Source organism: Mizuhopecten yessoensis, unplaced genomic scaffold (assembly GCF_002113885.1).
Source record: "Mizuhopecten yessoensis strain PY_sf001 unplaced genomic scaffold, ASM211388v2 scaffold10703, whole genome shotgun sequence".
Classification (NCBI taxonomy): domain Eukaryota; kingdom Metazoa; phylum Mollusca; class Bivalvia; order Pectinida; family Pectinidae; genus Mizuhopecten; species Mizuhopecten yessoensis.
Window position 1 is genome coordinate 385,026 of NW_018408679.1, and position 19,122 is coordinate 404,147.

Here is a 19,122-nt window from a genome sequence, read left to right on the forward strand (position 1 = left end):
GCACATTGGGCCTTTTCTAATCAGAGTTGCTTCCCTTGCTTTCCGGCTGACCTTCAAGCATGGCTGTCAGACAATTTTCCAGGATTTCCAAACTGCTCCCACAGAATGCAACTTTCGTTGCATCGAGCAAACTCAGGTGAATAATTGAGTAATTAGTTTGCATGTATTTTGGTTGTCACGATTTTGTTTTCATTAAATTATCTTAAAATATTAATACATTTCACATCAACATTGTCAGCAGACCACGTTTTTAAGTCGTGCTCAGTGACATGTTTTAGATATGTCTATATATAGAATAGTGTATTGGCTAGGTGCATGTATACCTAAATATTTCTTATTCATCAAAAACATTGTGTCAGTACAGAGATAATTAAATTAATAAACTAACTTCATCAGTGTTTCAGTATCGAATACACTAGTGGAAGGGGGGGGGGGGGGGGGGGGGTGATCATGGAGCCACAGGCATCTGCATCTGATAAATCCTAGGAGTCTGACGTTTAATTAACATATGTATAATAGTCTATATATAAAAAAAATACCCCGTATACTATAAAAAAAAAAATAGGTTGGGCACAACGGCGCATATGGGTAATAATCCTGCATTTGGGTAACATCTTTGTATGCTATGGTTGAATGCACTTCGAATCTACTTTCACTATCCTAAATAAAAAATAAAAAATTGTACTTCACTATCTAAATATTAAAAATCGCTATTTATATGGTTATTATAAACAACTTTTGGTTGAACGTTTTTTCGTGTTTTGACATTTTCGTGATTTTAGATGTCCCGACTTTTTTAAGGCTTCAAAGGTCGTAAATACTTTCAAAACCAAAAACTGTTCAACCAAAAGTTGTTTGTAATAACCAATAGATATGGCGATTTTCAATAACGTAAGTGAACTACATTTTTTTTTATATAGGATAGTGAAAGTAGATTTGAAGTACATTCAACCATAACATACAAAGATGTTACCCAAATGCGGGATTATTACCCATATGCGCCATTGTGCCCAACCTGATAAAAAACCTTACTTGAAAAAAGTTACTACACTAAATTAACAGCATGTTCAGATATTGATGTGCAAGATTACTGGATAAGCAATAATCTACAGATATGTTAGGGAGTATTATAAGACATTTTAGGGATTTAGATCAACACTATATAAAAATGCCACCTAAATGACTGTTTAAATGGTGGATTGAGACCTTGGAGTCTAAAAGTAACTCACCAAACATCCACATGGCCAATGATGGTGGTTGCATGAAATGTTTGGCACCGATGGAAAGTCAAGATGAAAAAAATCTTTCAAAATCCTGTTTTTCATGCATTTTCCAAGCAGCTACTCAATTTGGCGCTACATTTATTAAGTAAAAGTTCATTTTGAGGCTTTTATCTAGTATCTTGCCAATGCCAATACCTCTTTGTGCTCTGGACAAATGCTTTAAATTTTGTTTACATTTGAGTCTATTATAAGCTATTTATGTTCTGTACAGCTCCACGTGGGCAAATGTGGAAATGGGTCCACCGGATGCCATTCTTGGAGTCACAGAGGCATTCAAACGTGATACAAATCCAAAAAAGATGAATCTAGGTGTGGGAGCTTATCGTGATGACAATGGCAAACCCTTCATTTTGGAGTGTGTCAAAGAGGTAATTGAGGATTTAATAACCGTAAACTACTATTTCAATCCCTGCTGTCCGAGTCATCCTGTTTCCATTTCCTTTAATTTTCAGTTGAAAGTGTTTGTAATGACATAATTATGATTCCTATTAGCCCAAATTAAGATTTGTATTTGACCCAGACTTGAAATGATAAATTATTGAAAGAGATGCATTAAAACTGGACACATGGATGTTTCAGTAAAGATAAATTTATATTTAAGTCCTAAGCTCTATACTTGGAGAATTTTGATGGGTCTCATGGAAATGTTGGAAATGCTGAAATTTAACATGGTGGAGCCCATAGTTTTTTAACAGGGTCCATAAAAACTAATTGTATACTGATCAATGGATACATAATATTAAAATGTATCGGATGTCCTTTGACTTTGCAGGCTGAACAGATGATGCTGAGGGAGTGTGTAGACCATGAATATGCCCCCATCAGTGGACCTCCAGAGTTCTGTAAGGAGGCAGCCAAACTGGCGTTTGGAGACAACAGCCCAGTCATCAGTGAGGGCAGGGTGAGTGGCAACAGCTAAAGTTTGCGTGGATTGTGGTTTGTAATATCATACTAATATGTGAACAATACCAAAATAAATAGTCTACAAAACTAAAGTTCCGCAAATTTTTGCCAATGCTAAAAACTGAGATTAATGGTAATTGTAATATTTGTGATATAAACACTTCAATGCTACCCCATGTGTAATGCTACAAGTGTTTGGCCCCTGCAATTGCAAAAAAAATAATGCCCAAAATGTGACAGTATGTAATTTTAAAAAAAAAATATATATACATGATACACTCCTTTGTCATAATGGAAATGAATGTGTATAATCAAACATTTCAACAAGAAAAAAATAGAGGTGAAAATAAAACATGGCTATTTTTTTTTCTTGTGAATATTTACAAAATGGAAAAAAGGCAAATGTTTTGAACAATTTTTTCAGACTGCTGAATTTATAAAATGACTAAAATACTTATGAACTAGTAGTTTTACAAATTCTGAACTAATGAAAAGCAAATGATTTAATAAAGTAAATAAAAATAACCTGAGTTACTTGACAACACAAATTCTAGTACGCAGATAATATCAAATATAATTATTTTTGATAACAAATACATCAATTTACAAATATACAATATTTAAAGGTGGTCCAATTATCAGCATTCAAGTGAAACAAAGAAGAGTTACAAGTGTGGCAATGGAGGTTTCAGAAAACAAATTAAAAATAATATGTAATATCATATTATGAAGTACCATGGGGATAATTAAACTGCCTTCTAGGGGGGGGGGGGGGGGGGGGGAGTCATTTTGTTCTTCATAAGCCTTAATTAAACAATTGAAAATTTAATAGTTTTTAATTTTTTTGTTTACTATTTTCAGAATGTAACAGTCCAGGGTGTATCTGGAACAGGATCCCTCAGGCTTGGTGGTGAATTCTTTGTGAGTAATTTTTTAAATCCATCTGTCATAGTTGTAAAATACTGCTTCTTATCGACTCAATTAGGGAGAATTTTCTTTAGCTGAATTGGTAGAGGGTAAGACTAGAAAGACCAGAATCTCGGGAGCTATCCCATACACAGACATGAAAATAATTACCTCTGTTTCACATGAAGTGATGTATATTGTATTACTAATGAATACTTATAGAAAATTAAAGTCATTGAAAATTTACTGGAAAAAAATAATTGGTTTGACTCTCAACTGTTGACATTTTATGTTACAGTCGAAATGGTACAATAAGAACAAATTGTTCTACCTTCCAAGTCCTTCCTGGGGAAACCATACACCTATATTTAAGTATGTATGACCTACAAGTGTATAAATATTGTAAAACAAAAATGATATGACCCAATATTGTGTACATCCTTGATCAGTGGATATAACCTGATCAGAAATCGTTGCTTACAGACTAATAGTTTTGGTAATCACTTTGTTTTTACAGATAAATATTAATTTTAAGTTGAAAAACTAAAAATAAAGCTTCCAATTGGTGTTATCAGTCATTATTTGTACCCACAGTTTTGTATACAGTGTTGTTAAATAACTGCCTAGTGTGTATTTCTCATTCGAGTATTTCATGCGTTGATTAGAGTTTAATCTGTTATTTTGTATAAAATGAGTTGGTAAATAGCTACCTTGTACGTGTAACAGGTATATAATGTCTCAGTGAAAAGCATGTTATTACTTGTAGACACTCGGGACTGGAGGTGAAGTCCTACAGGTACTATGACCCAGGTACCTGTGGGTATGACTTCAGAGGTGCTATGGAGGATATATCAGTAAGTTATCTTATCCATTTTGGAAGATTTTATTAGATTTTCTCCCCTTCTATGGCAGATATCAAAAGTTGTTGTCCCAATTATGGAGGACATAGCGGCAAGTTATCTACCCTTCCATAGAGGATATAACAAATGGACAAGTTATAATTGAAATTCGATTTTTTTCGTTGTCAGGGATTAGCCAATAAAAGTTCAACAGCTGAAAGTATTATTCATCTCTCTAATAATCTAGAACTGGCTAGATGTGCGTTAAGAATATTTTGTCAGCAGCTTAACTTCTTGGCTTAAAGTTCACATTACAAATTATACTGATGTATCCTGGGAACGCGGAGTGTTGGAGATTGAAATAAGGTCTTATACCCCTCTGTAGACCGATATGATCCTTTCTTTATTTTAGATACTGATGATTGCCTGGAGTATTACATCCTTGCCATATCATCTATACTCTCAAACTTGTTATAGTCACATATTTTAGGAAGTTGTCTCATAACAAAATCAGGTTTGACCTGTTTCATGTAGAGATGAATGATCCTTTGTTTATTTTTTATACCAGAGGTCGTCAAGAGGATAACTTCCTCGATATTTCACCTGTGGTTAGGAAAGTTAAAAAATGAATATTTGCATCTTGGTTAAGTGGAGTTTCACACATTAATTTCATGTCTCCTGCCCGATTGGGATGCCACTTTATATTTTGGCATGGAAATCTGTCCCCTCAAATTATGTTTGCTTCTCCTACAGATGTTGGAAAGTGAAATGCTTTATTGTCTGTTTCACATGAGGGACACTCTTCAGTTATTTTTCACACAGAAATTTGTCTGCAATTACATGTATCTACAAGCTGTTCAGTTTAAGTGTGATGGTCCATCTTTCCTCCCATGTATATTTCCACACATCTGTCCATTCATCAGCTGTATCGTTTACTCATCTTGCACCTTCTATCTCTTAACATTGTACAGTGAGTATAAATACAAACTACTAGACATGTGATGGGCATATGTCCTGTCACTATGGTACTGTTGATAGCAAAGTCTTCTTCTTCAATAAGTTTCAATAACTTTCAGAGCTTTAATGTTTGATTGTTGATACATGATTATTTATATAGGAATGATGTTCACATGTCTATGCTTACCAAACAGCTGCAAAATGGACAATGCACTGGGGTAGAATTTCAGTGATGGCAAATTTTATAATGCCAGAATGTTTTACTACATCACGAATTTCTAAAATAACATTTATTGTTTTTCTTTTCTTCTGATTGCAGAATATTCCAGAGGGTAGTACCATTGTACTACATGCGTGTGCCCACAACCCCACTGGTGTAGACCCAAAGGTAAGTGTATATCATATTCTGAACAATTCTTCTGTTGGGTCCAAGGTGTACTACTAGTAGATACAAACTGGACTCTCCAATATGTTCATTGTGGTATTGTTATTTTGAGACAGCCTTAAGTGTATGATATTTATGTGTATTAACATATATACATATACGTGAAATAAGAAAAAATAGCTACAATTTGGACTTCTTAATCTTTTGTACAATGTTCAGTTTGAAAAGGACATTTGCATAATTGTGTTAGACAGTAGAAAAGTTTTTAACTGATTCATACCTGAAGACACATTTGAACTCTTCCAATTCAAAGGTTGGAATAGTTCATTATGAAATTTCAGTGATAAATGAGTTAAAAACGTTTTTTGTATGATATGCCATAATGGACATTTTTGTTTCATTATTTGAAGAATTTTCAAGTAGTATCCTTAAAGGTTTCAAAGTAGCAATTTACTGTCTTCTATTTTAGCCTGAACAATGGAAGGAGATGAGTGCTCTTATAAAGAAGAAGAAGTTGTTCCCTTTCTTTGACATGGCCTACCAGGGATTTGCTAGTGGAAACATTGATCAAGACGCATTTGCCGTTCGCCAGTTCCTGGAAGATGGACACCAAATGGCTTTGGCTCAGTCTTTTGCCAAAAACATGGGACTGTATGGTAAGACTGCTAGACCTTGTTCATTCATCAAAGTAATCAGCCAGACTTGGCGACCAGACATTCACTCAGTTGGCATTGTTTTCTCTCCTGTGTGGAAATGGGGACAATCAGAATACATATATCTGGTTTAATGTAATCAGCATGTACCTACATAAAACAAACTGAAATACAGAGTAGCTAGGGCCACTCTAGGAGTGCTCTTGGTTTCCCTTAGTCTGAATTTGAAATTTAGTTTGAAACTGATTGGAGGAACATGATGGCTGCCAGGCTTTTTTCAAGTATTACTAAAGCAGTGATCTTTCTCAAAAAATTCGTTTTGGTTCTAATGTTGTTACTGTAGAGTTTTAAGGCTTTTCAAAAAACAGATTGATATCCGGCAACCATCTTGGATTTTGACCGTTGAAGTTTGTTATCACTGTTTCTTAGAAAGCCTTAAGAGAGATCACTGCAAAAACAAAATGGCTTCCAGGAAGCGTATCATGTAATTTGACAGCTGAAATTTGTTATCATTATTTCTCAGAAAGAACCAGGAAGAGCTTCCTAAAATTTCACAAGAAGAAAATGGCTGTCGAGTAGACTCTGAAATGGATAAGTCATATTTTCCTGCTTGTTTCCTGCAGGTGAGCGGGCAGGTGCCTTCAGTATTGTGTGTGGTACTAAGGAGGAGGCAGACAGAGTTATGTCGCAGGTTAAGATTCTCATCCGACCCATTTACTCTAATCCTCCCGTTCACGGATCGCGCATCGCTGCACGGGTACTCTCCAACCCGGACCTAAGGACTATATGGTTGGTATACTGGTTATATAGGATTCTTAATTGCTGTTCATTTCAGATCAGATTTAATGATCATTGTGGAAAATCTTTATTATATATATTAATGAAAGCATACGATGTTAATGATATTTGTTTCTCACTGTAATTTGTGTAAACTGTTGAGTATTAACTAAACCCTTTATGTAAATTATTTATGTTTGTATGGACAGAGACGTACATGTTTAACATGATGAAATCTTGGATAAATCAATCAGGCATGATTCAACTTTGATATCATCAAATATTTTATAAATGTATTATTAGGGACATTTGATCATGTGTTGTACAACATATTGATTTTTGTTTTGTTGTTATGTAACATCTTAATTTACATATCAGGAATTTGATGAAGGTCTGTAGTTTTTGTATCCAGATATGATTTGATGAGTTCTTTAATATTTATGACATTGATAAACAGAAATATGCCGCATTATTGGGTGATGTTACATGGAACCACCAAGAGTGGAGAAGAACACACACAAACTTCATAAAATCACATATCATCCCACGTTAACATACCCTACATGCTTTCATCCAGACCAACAAGAGTGATGAAGATAATTTGTATAGACTTTTTTTTAATTTTTGTTGTAAAATAAATATAGTGTTTTTAAAATCATATCTGTACAACATGTATGGTAGTGTAGGCAATCTTTGATAGGTTACATGGAAAATCATACTTAAGAAAAAATATGTTACATCAGTGATAATTGCATCTTTGTGTTGACCAGGCTGGGTGAGGTGAAGGGTATGGCTGACCGCATCATCAACATGAGGAACAGGTTGAGGGAGGGACTTGCCAAGGAAGGGTCAAGTCACAACTGGCAGCATATCACTGATCAGATCGGCATGTTCTGTTTCACCGGACTCAAACCAGACCAGGTTGATCAATCATTATATTCCTTCTACTAGAATTGTGTTATAAAGGGACATAAATCTAACATTTGTTATTGTAATGTAGAATGAAAAATAATATCTTGGATAATTTGAAGTAGGTCTACTAAATGTTAATATTAGCTATTATGCTGAAAATTCACATGCATATTTTTGTTGTTGTTTTCGTCTTTTCGTTTTTTCATTAATTCTGATATATACGGTAAGCATTGAGTATAGATAAATACTCATATCAAAAATTACTTCCCTCATTAACACATAGTGCAAAAGATTTTTCTTTATTCAGTTCAATGCTCCATATCAATTATAAATATTTCAGGAAGGAAACATTTAAAGGAAACATATTTGTATAAATTTTCAAAATTTGTTTCTAAATCCTTTTTCATCATCAAATTAATCAAATACGTGCAATACATTTGTATAAATATGAAATAACATACAGTTTATTCTAATCATAAATATTTTTATCCGATTCTACACCAGGTGGAGAAGCTCACGAGTGATTACTCTGTGTACCTAACAAAGGATGGGAGGATCTCTGTGGCAGGAATCACCTCCAGTACTGTCGACTATCTGGCTCATGGTATACACCAGGTCACAAAGTGAAAGTACATCGACATATAGAATGTTAACTGCAGGGAGGCATTCAAAAGCAAAAACGTTTAGGATTTTTTTTTCATTTAGACCAGATTGTCATCAAATGATCAGCAAAATTTGTTCTGCAAATATTGAAGAGCACATTTAGGTTATAAATTATGATTATAAAGTGAAAGTTGATTAAATATATTAAAATAGGAAGCACTACTTTTCATGTGTTTCAAAGTTGTCCTGTTAGTGCTCTAGTGGGGAGACTTAAGAAGTGGTCACCAGGGGAAATGTTGTTTTTTTAAGGACGGGGAAATGTTGTTTTTTTAAGGGCGGGGAAATGTTGTTTTTTTAAGGGCGGGGAAATGAGGAATTTTTAAGAAATCTGGACAGCTCTCATTCAAAATCCTCAAAAAAAAAAGATATTTATAGGATTTACATCCATGTAAGCTGGATGGTCACAGTAGGTTGAAAGGGATCTGAAAAGTGCTATCGAAATATTGCCACAATAATTGTCAAGACATTTTAAAGAATGCTTGCAGATGATTTATTTTTGTAAGATGATTGAAGAACTTGTACCCAATAATTTTCCAAAAATTATCTGCAACTTCATGTGTTCAAATTTGATTTTGCGATCATGTTGTAGGAACCTCTATGTTTACCTTGTCTTGCTATACTGGTTTGTAGCGTAGAATAAGTGAAGACATTTGATAGGTCAAACTACCCTTACTAATTTATCACTGATTTTTATACTGAAAAATGTGTATTTTCTTTTTAAAAGAAATTTGATGTTGAATAATGTACTTTTATGTGATACCATACAAAGTACCATACTTTTGTTTAATGCTGAATGCTGTATAGATAATTATGATATACTTTGGTTTTATAAGTTACTTATATTTTAAATATATAACCCTACCTAAAACCTGTGTTTGTTATATAAATTCTTACAGTGTCTCTTTGTATTTAATTATGCATAATCTGTGTAAAGCTGTGATTCTTGCATCTGTGTGCATGAAGTTGACCAGCATCCCAAAAAAAATTATTCAGACAAATTAGGAGCGTTATTCTCACTTCCACCAAGTGAAATCATTGTAAATAGGTTGTTTGGAGCACATTCGCCAAAATCTATGCAAAAATGAAATAATCCTCTCAGTACTAGTAGTTTATAACAGATTCTAATCAAGTACGGACGTTGTTATGTGTGTAGGTGGTTGTTTTTATTTCTATTTGGTTAAAATTAATCGGGTATAAGTTATTGTTTAACTAGAACTCCAGCAATGATTGACACTGAATAAACAAATGAACAAATCTTACTGTTTTCGGGTTTTTTAGCAAAAATTGCCAGTGAGCTTATCAGATGGTGCTTCCTCTGTGTGTACTCTATGATCCTTGAAACAACTTCTTGAGTACCAATGAGGCACAGAGTCCAAGGGCCTCCTTGTTTATGCTTAGCAATGTGTTTGTCTGTTTTAATGTTTTACGGAATAAGCCTAATAGACCTGCAAATGTCAATACAATCATTGAAAGTCTTTAAAAACAAGAGGCCCAGAGGGCCTGTATCGCTCACCTGTTTCTTTTGTTACATGAAACTGACATATAGGTAATTCAGACCAAATTTGGCAACTAGAACACCAGACAAATTTTAACATCTCTTAAACGCTTCTCAAGATATTGTTTGAAATTTGAAATTGTAATTTTAAAGCTTTTAACCCACATTGACCTTTGACTCCGGCTAGCACAAAAGATTTGAACTGCTGGTCTACATAACATACTCAAGTATCATGACTCTAGTCCAAATGGTTCTTGGGATATTGTTGTTTGAAGTTTTTAACATATTTGACCCCTGTGACCTTGAAACTGGGTCAAGTTCATTTTAATGAAGAAAGTTTTTAGCACTCTATCCAAGGTACCGACTGGCCAAATATCATGACCCTGGGCCTTATGGAACTTGAGAAGAAGATTGTTAAGGCTTTTAACCCCTGTTCACATTTGACCCCAGACTACTGTTTTAAAGAAAAAGATTCGCACTAGTGGTCTACATAACATACTCAAGTATCATGACTCTAGTCCAAATGGTTCTTCGGATATTGTGGTTCGAAATTTTTAACATACATGTATTTGACCCCCGTGACCTTGAAAGTAGGTCAAGGTCATTTTAATGAGGAAACTTTATAGCACTCCATCCCAGGTACCTACTGGCAAAATATCATGACCCTAGGTCCTACAGTTCTTCAGAAGAAGTCATTCAAAAGAAAAAGTTGACGGACAGACAACAGGCCAGGTGAGCTAAAAATTAAATAACCAACTTTGGTCCAGCCGGTCCAATCATTTGAACTGGATAAACGAAAACTGACATATATTTTTTTCTTCAATAAGATTTATCAGTTTGGAAAAATGTGATATCAAAGTTTTATGTTCTACACAAACAATGTATATATTAAACGTGTCAATGTTTCAAGACTGAATAGTCCCTTTGTCAAGCTACGACTGAGTGAGCAATTTATATTTTTTACCTGAACAACAATGTGACGAAATTGTATATTTTTTATGTCACTTGACCCGAGATATTTCGCCTATCGATAGGGATATGACTCTTATAATTGTCATGATCATTACATACTTTCTTGGACAAAATGAGCTAAGAACTGTCATAACCTGAAAATCTGCCGAAGTTTTTGTATAAATTCTTTGTCTGATGGTGCTTAACTCTAATACAGCATATTTGTCCGAGTAGATGACTGATTCAATGTTTCCCTGTATACATCGTTTTGCAGATTATTAGTTTTTCATTGACTAGGCTGATTTACCTGAATTCTTTAGAACATATCCTGGTGTAGCCCAGCTGAACTTTTTATTCGCCTGTCAAATTTGACGGAAGTATTATGGTATGGGGTCGCCCGTCCGTTCGTCCGGCGTAAACTTTTGTTTGTCCGGCAATCTCCTCCTACATTTTTTGACCAATCTCTTTGAAACTTGGTATAGTCATGATATGTTGTGTTTTCTTGAAAAGAATTTTGATTCAACAATATTTGCAAAAGTTTTTGCCCTTTTCTTTAATTCAGTATTTTATTTTTGTCTGGCAATCTCCTACATTTTTCAACTCATCTCTTTGAAACTTGGTAAACATAATAATCATGATATGAAGTTGTGTCTCATTTAATGAATTTTGATTTGATGATTTTTGCAAAAGTTATTGCCCTTTGTTCATATCGGTATTTGATTTTTTGTCCGGAGATTTTCTTCTACATTTTTTATTCAGGTAACCACTCTTAGAATGATGCAGATCTTATTTCAATGTAAGAAAGTATATAACACAATATGGCATTCGACGGGCGTATATTGTTCCGCCCCGTGGTACTCTTGTTACACTCCGAGCACTGTTTTATACTGATTATATTTTGTTTAGTTCATCTGTATTACTTTTTATATAGAAATCCTGCAAGGTTTGATTTTCATTTCCGAAAAAAATTATCGAAGCTATAATCATGCTGGCTAAGTTCGCGTCCAGTGGACAGTTACCGTTTTGTTAGTGGTCTAGGGTCGATAATGAATTTATACCAGATCTGCTCAAATGTATGATTATAATAAGATTAAAACAAGATAGGTGTCAAGAAAACAGATTGGAAAGAATATCAACTGAGCAAGAAAGGAAACACTTTGATCCCAGGTGTTATAATGACAGCTACACTTTGATCCCTGGTGTTGCTATGACAGCTATACTTTGATCCCAGGTGTTGCTATGACAGCTACACTTTGATCCCAGGTGTTGCTATGACAGCTTCACTTCGATCCCAGGTGTTGCTATGACAGCTACACTTTGATCCCAGGTGTTGCTATGACAGCTACACTTTGATCCGAGGTATTGCAATGACAGCTACACTTTGATCCCAGGTGTTATAATGACAACTACACTTTGAACCCAGGTGTTGCTATGACAGCTACACTTTGATCCCAGGTGTTGCAATGACAGCTCCACTTTGATCCCAGATGTTGCAATGACAGCTACACTTTGATCCCAGGTGTTTAAATGACAACTACACTTTGATCCCAGGTGTTGCTACGACAGCTACACTTTGATCCCAGGTGTTGCTATGACAGATACACTTTGATCCCAGGTATTGCAATGACAGCTTCTCTTTGATCCCAGGTGTTCAAATGACAACTACACTTTGATCCCAGGTGATGCTACGACAGCTACACTTTGATCCCAGGTGTTGCAATGACAGCTCCACTTTGATCCCAGATGTTGCAATGACAGCTACACTTTGATCCCAGGTGTTCAAATGACAAATACACTTTGATCCCAGGTGTTGCTACGACAGCTACACTTTGATCCCAGGTGTTGCTATGACAGCTTCACTTAGATCCCAGGTGTTGCTATGACAGCTACACTTTGATACCAGGTGTTGCTATGACAGCTTCACTTCGATCCCAGGTGTTGCTATGACAGCTACACTTTGATACCAGGTGTTGCTATGACAGCTTCACTTCGATCCCAGGTGTTGCTATGACAGCTACACTTTGATACCAGGTGTTGCTATGACAGCTTCACTTCGATCCCAGGTGTTGCTCTGACACCTACACTTTGATCCCAGGTGTTGCTATGACAGCTACACTTTGATCCCAGGTATTGCAATGACAGCTACACTTTGATCCCAGGTGTTCAAATGACAACTACACTTTGATCCCAGGTGTTGCTACGACAGCTACACTTTGATCCCAGGTGTTGCTATGACCGCTACACTTTGATCCGAGGGGTTGCAATGACAGCTACACTTTGATCCCAGATGTTGCAATGACAGCTACACTTTGATCCCAGGTATTGCAATGACAGCTACACTTTGATCCCAGGTGTTGTAATGACAACTACACTTTGATCCCAGGTGTTGCTATGACAGCTACACTTTGATCCGAGGTATTGCAATGACAGCTACACTTTGATCCCAGGAGTTGCAATGACAGCTACACTTTGATCCCAGGAATTGCTATGACAGCTACACTTTGATCCGAGGGATTGCAATGACAGCTACACTTTGGTCCCAGGTGTTCAAATGACAACTACACTTTGATCCCAGGTGTTGCAATGACAGCTACACTTTGATCCCAGGTGTTGCAATAACAGCTACACTTTGATCCCAGGTATTGCTATGACAGCTACACTTTGATCCCAGGTTTTGCTATGACAGCTACACTTTGATCCCAGGTGTTGCTAAGACAGATACACTTTGATCCCAGGTGTTGCTATGACAGCTACACTTTGATCCCAGTTATTGAAATGACAGCTACACTTTGATCCCAGGTATTGCAATGACAGCTGCAGATCATATATTTTGTGTCCTGTTATAATTAGTAGAGCAAAATAAAAAGAACTGTTGTAAAAAGTCTGTAGATCCGAAATTTGCTCCCAAAATACCCTCCTGATTATGTAGTTCACAGAAATGTAAAAGAGATCCCAGAGGGATCTTGGCGCTTACCATTGTACCATCTTTATTAATTCTATGTCAGTTCGATACTTTCTCTTAACTATTTGATTGAGTTATGTTAACAGTAAATGCACCTTAATAGGTAACTTTTGAGAAAGATCCCTCCAGATCTTTCCGAGAAATAACAAACGTTCATTGTCATTGTCATTATCTGATCAGTCTCAAAAGTAAACATGCACAACGAGGGACTAAGTCAATATCAAATCTGAGGAAGATCCCTCCAGTCCTTTCTGAGAAAAAGCGATAACAATAATTGTTTAAGGACGTGCCTCCATGTGTGTAGTGTATGCGTGCTTGCGTTTGTATGCAGAAGACGGGGTATGTTGCTGTGCTTGACTCCTTGTTATAGTGTGGATCTGATGCCGACTTTATAGTGCCATTTCACTGAAATGCCATGCCGAAGGCACCCAGCACAGCATTCCGCCTGGTCACATTATACTGACGAGTGAACCAGTTGTTGTCAATCCCCGAATTGCTGAACATTTAGCAGGAAAAAACAACTACCATTTTTAAGGACTTTGGTATGTCCCGGCCTTTCTCATCTGGGCGAACACTCAACATTTAAGCCAAAGGTGAGGTGTTGCCAAGCAAGGCGCTAGAAAATAAAAGGTTGAAAGAAAGATCCCAAATATTGCAATTGGCCCTGCAGATTTATTTTGGTCGCTTTTGTGTCCCCAAATAGAGAACACCAAAGTAAATCCCAAATTCTGCAGGGGATTCCCAAATTAGATGCCTCATACGCTACAAGCAGGTGTATTCTTTTCCAGACCCCCACCTGCAGGGGTGTCCATACTTGGTTGTAACTGGTATTTGTCGGATTAAATATGTATGTAATGCTTTATTACCAATACATGCATTGCATGGTGATTATGTGTGTGTACAGAAAAGATTTAAACAAGAGGCCCAGGGGCCTTAATAGCTCACCTGGTATTTTATTTTTCAATTTAAAACCTGCTGAGTACCATTCAGGTTTATCAAAGGAGTACAAGTAACAAAGTTGCATCTTCCATTTATAAATATTCAATTCCCTTTGCCCAAAGATTCTCTAAAACAAGTTTGGTTAGGTTAAAATCCCTTCAACGGTACAGAAGGAGAAGGATCTTTAATGTTTTCCTCTATTTCCCCTAATGGGCCCCACTAATCTGCCCCAAAGAAGGGGAATCCACACACCTCAGTTTAAACAAAATTGATTCTTTTCTCCCTAAGCATGCTTCAGACTGCATTTGGTTTAAATCCCTTCACTTGTATAGTAGGAGAAAAAAAATCCTCTATTTCCCCTATTGGGCCCCGCTCCTATGCCGCCAGAAGGCCCACACCCTCCGTTTATACAAACTTGAGTCTCCTTTGTCCAAAGATGCTCTAGGACAAATTTGGTCAAAATCCTTCAATTGGTTGAGGAGAAGATTTTTAAAGATTTACCTATTTTCCCCTATTTGGCCCCGTCCCTCTGCCCCCAGGGGGACCATACCCTCCGTTCATACAAAACTGAGAACCCTTTGGCCAATGATGCTCCAGACCAAATTTGGTCAAAATCCCTTCATCGGTACAAAAGGAGAAGGATATTTGATGTTTTCCTCTATTTCCCCTAATGGGCCCCACCCATCTGCCCTTAGAAGGAGGCCCACACACCTCAGTTTATACAAAATTGATTCTTTTGTCCCTAATCATGCTTCAGACTGCATTTGGTTAAAATCCCTTCACTTGTATAGCAGGAGAAAAAAAATCCTCTATTTCCCCTATTGGGCCCCGCCCCTCCGCCCCCAGAGGGGCCACACCCTCCGTTTATACAAACTTGAGTCTTCTTTGTCCAAAGATGCTCTAGGACAAATTTGGTCAAAATCCTTCAATTGGTTGAGAAGAAGAACATTTTTAAAGATTTACCTTTTTTCCCCTTATTTAGCCCCGCCCCTCTGCCCCGAGGGGGGGCTATACCGTCCGTTTATACAAAACTGAGAACCCTTTGGCCAATGATGCTCCTGACCAAGCTTCAGACTGCATTTGGTTTAAATCCCTTCACTTGTATAGTAGGAGAGAAAAAATCCTCTACTTCCCCTATTTGGCCCCGCCCCTCTGCCCCCAAAGAGGCCACACCCTCCGTTTATACAAACTTGAGTCTCCTTTGTCCAAAGATGCTCTAGGACAAATTTGGTCAAAATCCTTCTATTGGTTGAGAAGAAGAAGATTTTTAAAGATTTACCTATTTTCCCCTTATTTGGCCCCGCCCCTCTGCCCCCAGGGGGGTTATACCCTCCGTTTATAAAACTTGAGTCTTCTTTGTCCAAAGATGCTCTAGGACAAATTTGGTCAAAATCCTTCTATTGGTTGAGAAGAAGATTTTTAAAGATTTACCTATTTTCCCCCTATTTGGCCCCGCCCCTCTGCCCCCAGGGGGGTTATACCCTCCGTTTATACAAAACTGGGAACCCTTTGGCCAATGATGCTCCTGACCAAATTTGGTCAAAATCCGCTGAACCATTCAGGACAAGTAGCATTTTAAAGGAAAAAGTTGACGGACGACGGACGCTGCACCATGGGATAAGCTCACTTGGCCCTTCGGGCCAGGTGAGCTAAAAACAATTAGAAACATGTTCGAGCTATAAAGCATAAGCCCTTTCATTTTCATCTTTAGATGCTGAACAAATAATTACAATGTTGACTTTTAAATGTGTATAAAGTTGGACTGTTTTGCTTCGGTTTCAATGATTTTATGAAAATCTTAAAAAAAAAAAAAAAAAAAAAAATTGTTTAAGATGGACGAAGGGCGATTTGAATAGCCCACCATCATCTGATGGTGTGCTAATAAAAGACAGGCCCTCTATTCCGTCTTTGCGTATTGCAGAGTTATCTTCTCTTGTGAGCAGGTATTGATTGTTACGTCATTGCTTTGTGTGAGGAAATTACGTTGTTTTCTCAAAAATTGATGACGTTTCTCTCACAAACAAATGACGTAACAATCAATCCCTGCTCTCAAGAGCAGATAACTCTGCAATACGCAAAGACGGAATATGCTGTGCAAACTCTAATAATGCATATGAGACTGTTATCAGACTTGTTTAAGCTATAAAACTCTTTGAAGTGTACATCACCAAAGGGGGAAATCCTTCAATTACATCAGGAAACTAATAGTTACTCAATGGAAATGTTCCCGAGACAAAAGAGTAAAGGAACAAGTTGTCACATTTAGTTCAGACATTCTTTAATCATCATTTCTTCATTGCTTACATCAACACAATACATTATAACTGTAAAAAAAAGTTTGAACTTTTAAACCTATTCTTTCTCTATTTCCTATTTGGGTTTTAAAGAAAAAAGTACTGGGTATCCTCATTTTACTTAAATTTATGCAAAGAACTTGTAGACTGCTTTTGATGATCATGGATCTTAATTTTATTCTGATTTACTGAAATGAGTGACTGGCACAAGGAGGATATACTTTAACAGTGAAAGTAGATGCTTTGATGTCCCATTGGTATCTATGCATTTAGCATCACTCTTACTGGCCAAGAAATGTCTTGTTGAATATAACTTACTGCATATGTAACTTACAATTCTGTTCTGTTCTAGGCATGTCACTTATACACCATATAATAATAATAATAACTCGAGGTTCTTATATACCGCTTTATCACAACCTAGTTTGAAAGTTGTCGCAATGCGGTTCACAAATTATTATCTGTGGATATAGGGCAACTTCCTGGGGGCTGGGGATGTGTGTGCATACAGCCGGTGCTGCCATTCCGGTGCTGCCATTCCGGCACTCACAGCTAGCATTCAACAATTCTAGCACTGCCTAACCACATGTTCTCATTTACAGCTAAGTAGACTGGAATAAGCGGAGTAAAGTATTTTGCTTAAAGATACAACACAGTGCCGTGATGCGACTCAAACCCGCAACCCTTCGGTCACAAGCCCCGCATCCTACCACTAAACTAATGTGCCTCCTTAGGCTTAAGCTTGTGTGATGATATTTTGTGAAGCTTTGCCTTAAATCAAAACTAAAATGCTAGTTTCCTACAGTTGATACCAAAACAATCTTCCTAATGAATATGATGCATTTAAAGGCATGCAATGTTTGGGAGATATGAATTGTGTTATAAACATATTTGAAAAATTTCTTCGACCAAGCAGGTAGATCCTAACTGATTAAGTCATCTACCAGGATTTAAAATTTCTTACTAAATCTTGGAAAACCGAATACAGATAAATTGTTCAAAGTTATAAATAAGACTTCAACATGTACAAGAATGCATTGAAAATTAAATTAACGCCTACATATAAACAAGCAGCAATACCTACACATAATACACATACACTCTTTACAGATCTGGTACCAGATGATCTTCAAAAAGTATTGTTTACAACCACATTACTTCTGATGCATTTCAGGCATACACAATCACTGCCCCAGGGTAACAATTTTACAGTTAAGATCTAACAATGAGGCCAACAAGAATCTACAATACTGTTTGGGGAATATGATAGCTTGTTATACAACGAAGAAAGAATACTGCTCTTCAGCTCAGTGAGCCAAAACCGACTTCTATAGATAAACCTATGGTCTGTATTAACCACAGACATAAATGTGAATTTCATTGCAGAACAATGTCTTACTTCCCATATCATAAACAAGGAAACCTGTTGCTCAGACACTGTTTGGCAATAGTGAAGTAGTCACTATCACTCGAATAATATTGGAAAAATAAACATATTTTTTCAAAGTAACAAAATCTGAGATGTTATAAACAGTAATCTAACAAATATCACTCGGTACATCTTTCTGACTTGTCAAAGCCCAACTGTTGTAACAGCTGTGCGTTTTAACGTCACTTTTATGTACCTTTTGACTGTCCTGACGTCACAAGTTTTTATTGTTCTGTGATCTGTCGTAACAACTTCATAGTTTTACATTTCTGCATTGTAACAGCAATCAGTCCTAATGTAAGCTCTTCGTAACTTTCTTCTTTGAAGTTGGATCAGTTGCATAAGTTTTTGTTAAAGGTCCAATCTCCGATTTCTTTAAATCAATCTTTGCTAACTGTTTCCTTTTACTTAAAGTCGGATCAGCTGCATACGTTTTTGTTAAAGGTCCTGTCCCCGCTTTCTTGAAATCAGCCATTGTCTGGTTTGCTGTCTCCTTCATTTTCTGTTTCCTTTTAAATTGTGCCCAACCTGGAAAAAATATTGTTACATCAAAATTCCTGAATACTGTACAACCTTTTTTCACTTTTAGATAATTCAGTAATATATGTATCTCACAGCGTAATCTAATTGAATTATTTTACTCCATCCCTCTTAGCCCTGTCACATATGCAATGTTGACATTTTATCAATGGGGTGATGTGATGTCAAACAGTTGTTCTTACTCGGGGGGAATCCCCTCACGCCTAGAGTGAGAAAAGGATTTCTCTTACCTTG

General features: G+C 36.6%; 2 protein-coding genes across 3 annotated transcripts in view; one reads left to right on the top strand and one right to left on the bottom strand.

Annotated features, from left to right (window-relative positions):
* Nucleotides 1–20: 20 nt before the first annotated feature.
* On the top strand, nucleotides 21–9,534 carry LOC110461887 (aspartate aminotransferase, mitochondrial-like). The gene is made up of 11 exons (XM_021515608.1): nucleotides 21–136; nucleotides 1,495–1,651; nucleotides 2,056–2,184; nucleotides 3,048–3,107; nucleotides 3,391–3,464; nucleotides 3,859–3,946; nucleotides 5,208–5,276; nucleotides 5,743–5,929; nucleotides 6,550–6,715; nucleotides 7,474–7,624; nucleotides 8,120–9,534. The coding sequence occupies exons 1-11, from the start codon at nucleotides 60–62 to the stop codon at nucleotides 8,240–8,242; spliced, it is 1,281 nt and encodes a 426-aa protein (XP_021371283.1). The 5' UTR covers nucleotides 21–59; the 3' UTR covers nucleotides 8,243–9,534.
* A 7,350-nt stretch (nucleotides 9,535–16,884) lies between these two features.
* LOC110461893 (mitochondrial inner membrane protein OXA1L-like) overlaps nucleotides 16,885–19,122 on the bottom strand; it is a 29,723-nt gene continuing 27,485 nt past the window's right edge. Inside the window, exon 9 of one of the 2 annotated variants that reach the window (XM_021515618.1) lies at nucleotides 16,885–18,876. In XM_021515618.1, the coding sequence (XP_021371293.1) occupies nucleotides 18,641–18,876 (236 nt within the window). In that variant the 3' untranslated portion in view covers nucleotides 16,885–18,640. The remainder of the gene's footprint in view (nucleotides 18,877–19,122) is intronic. The other variant, XM_021515619.1, reaches the window with a different exon arrangement.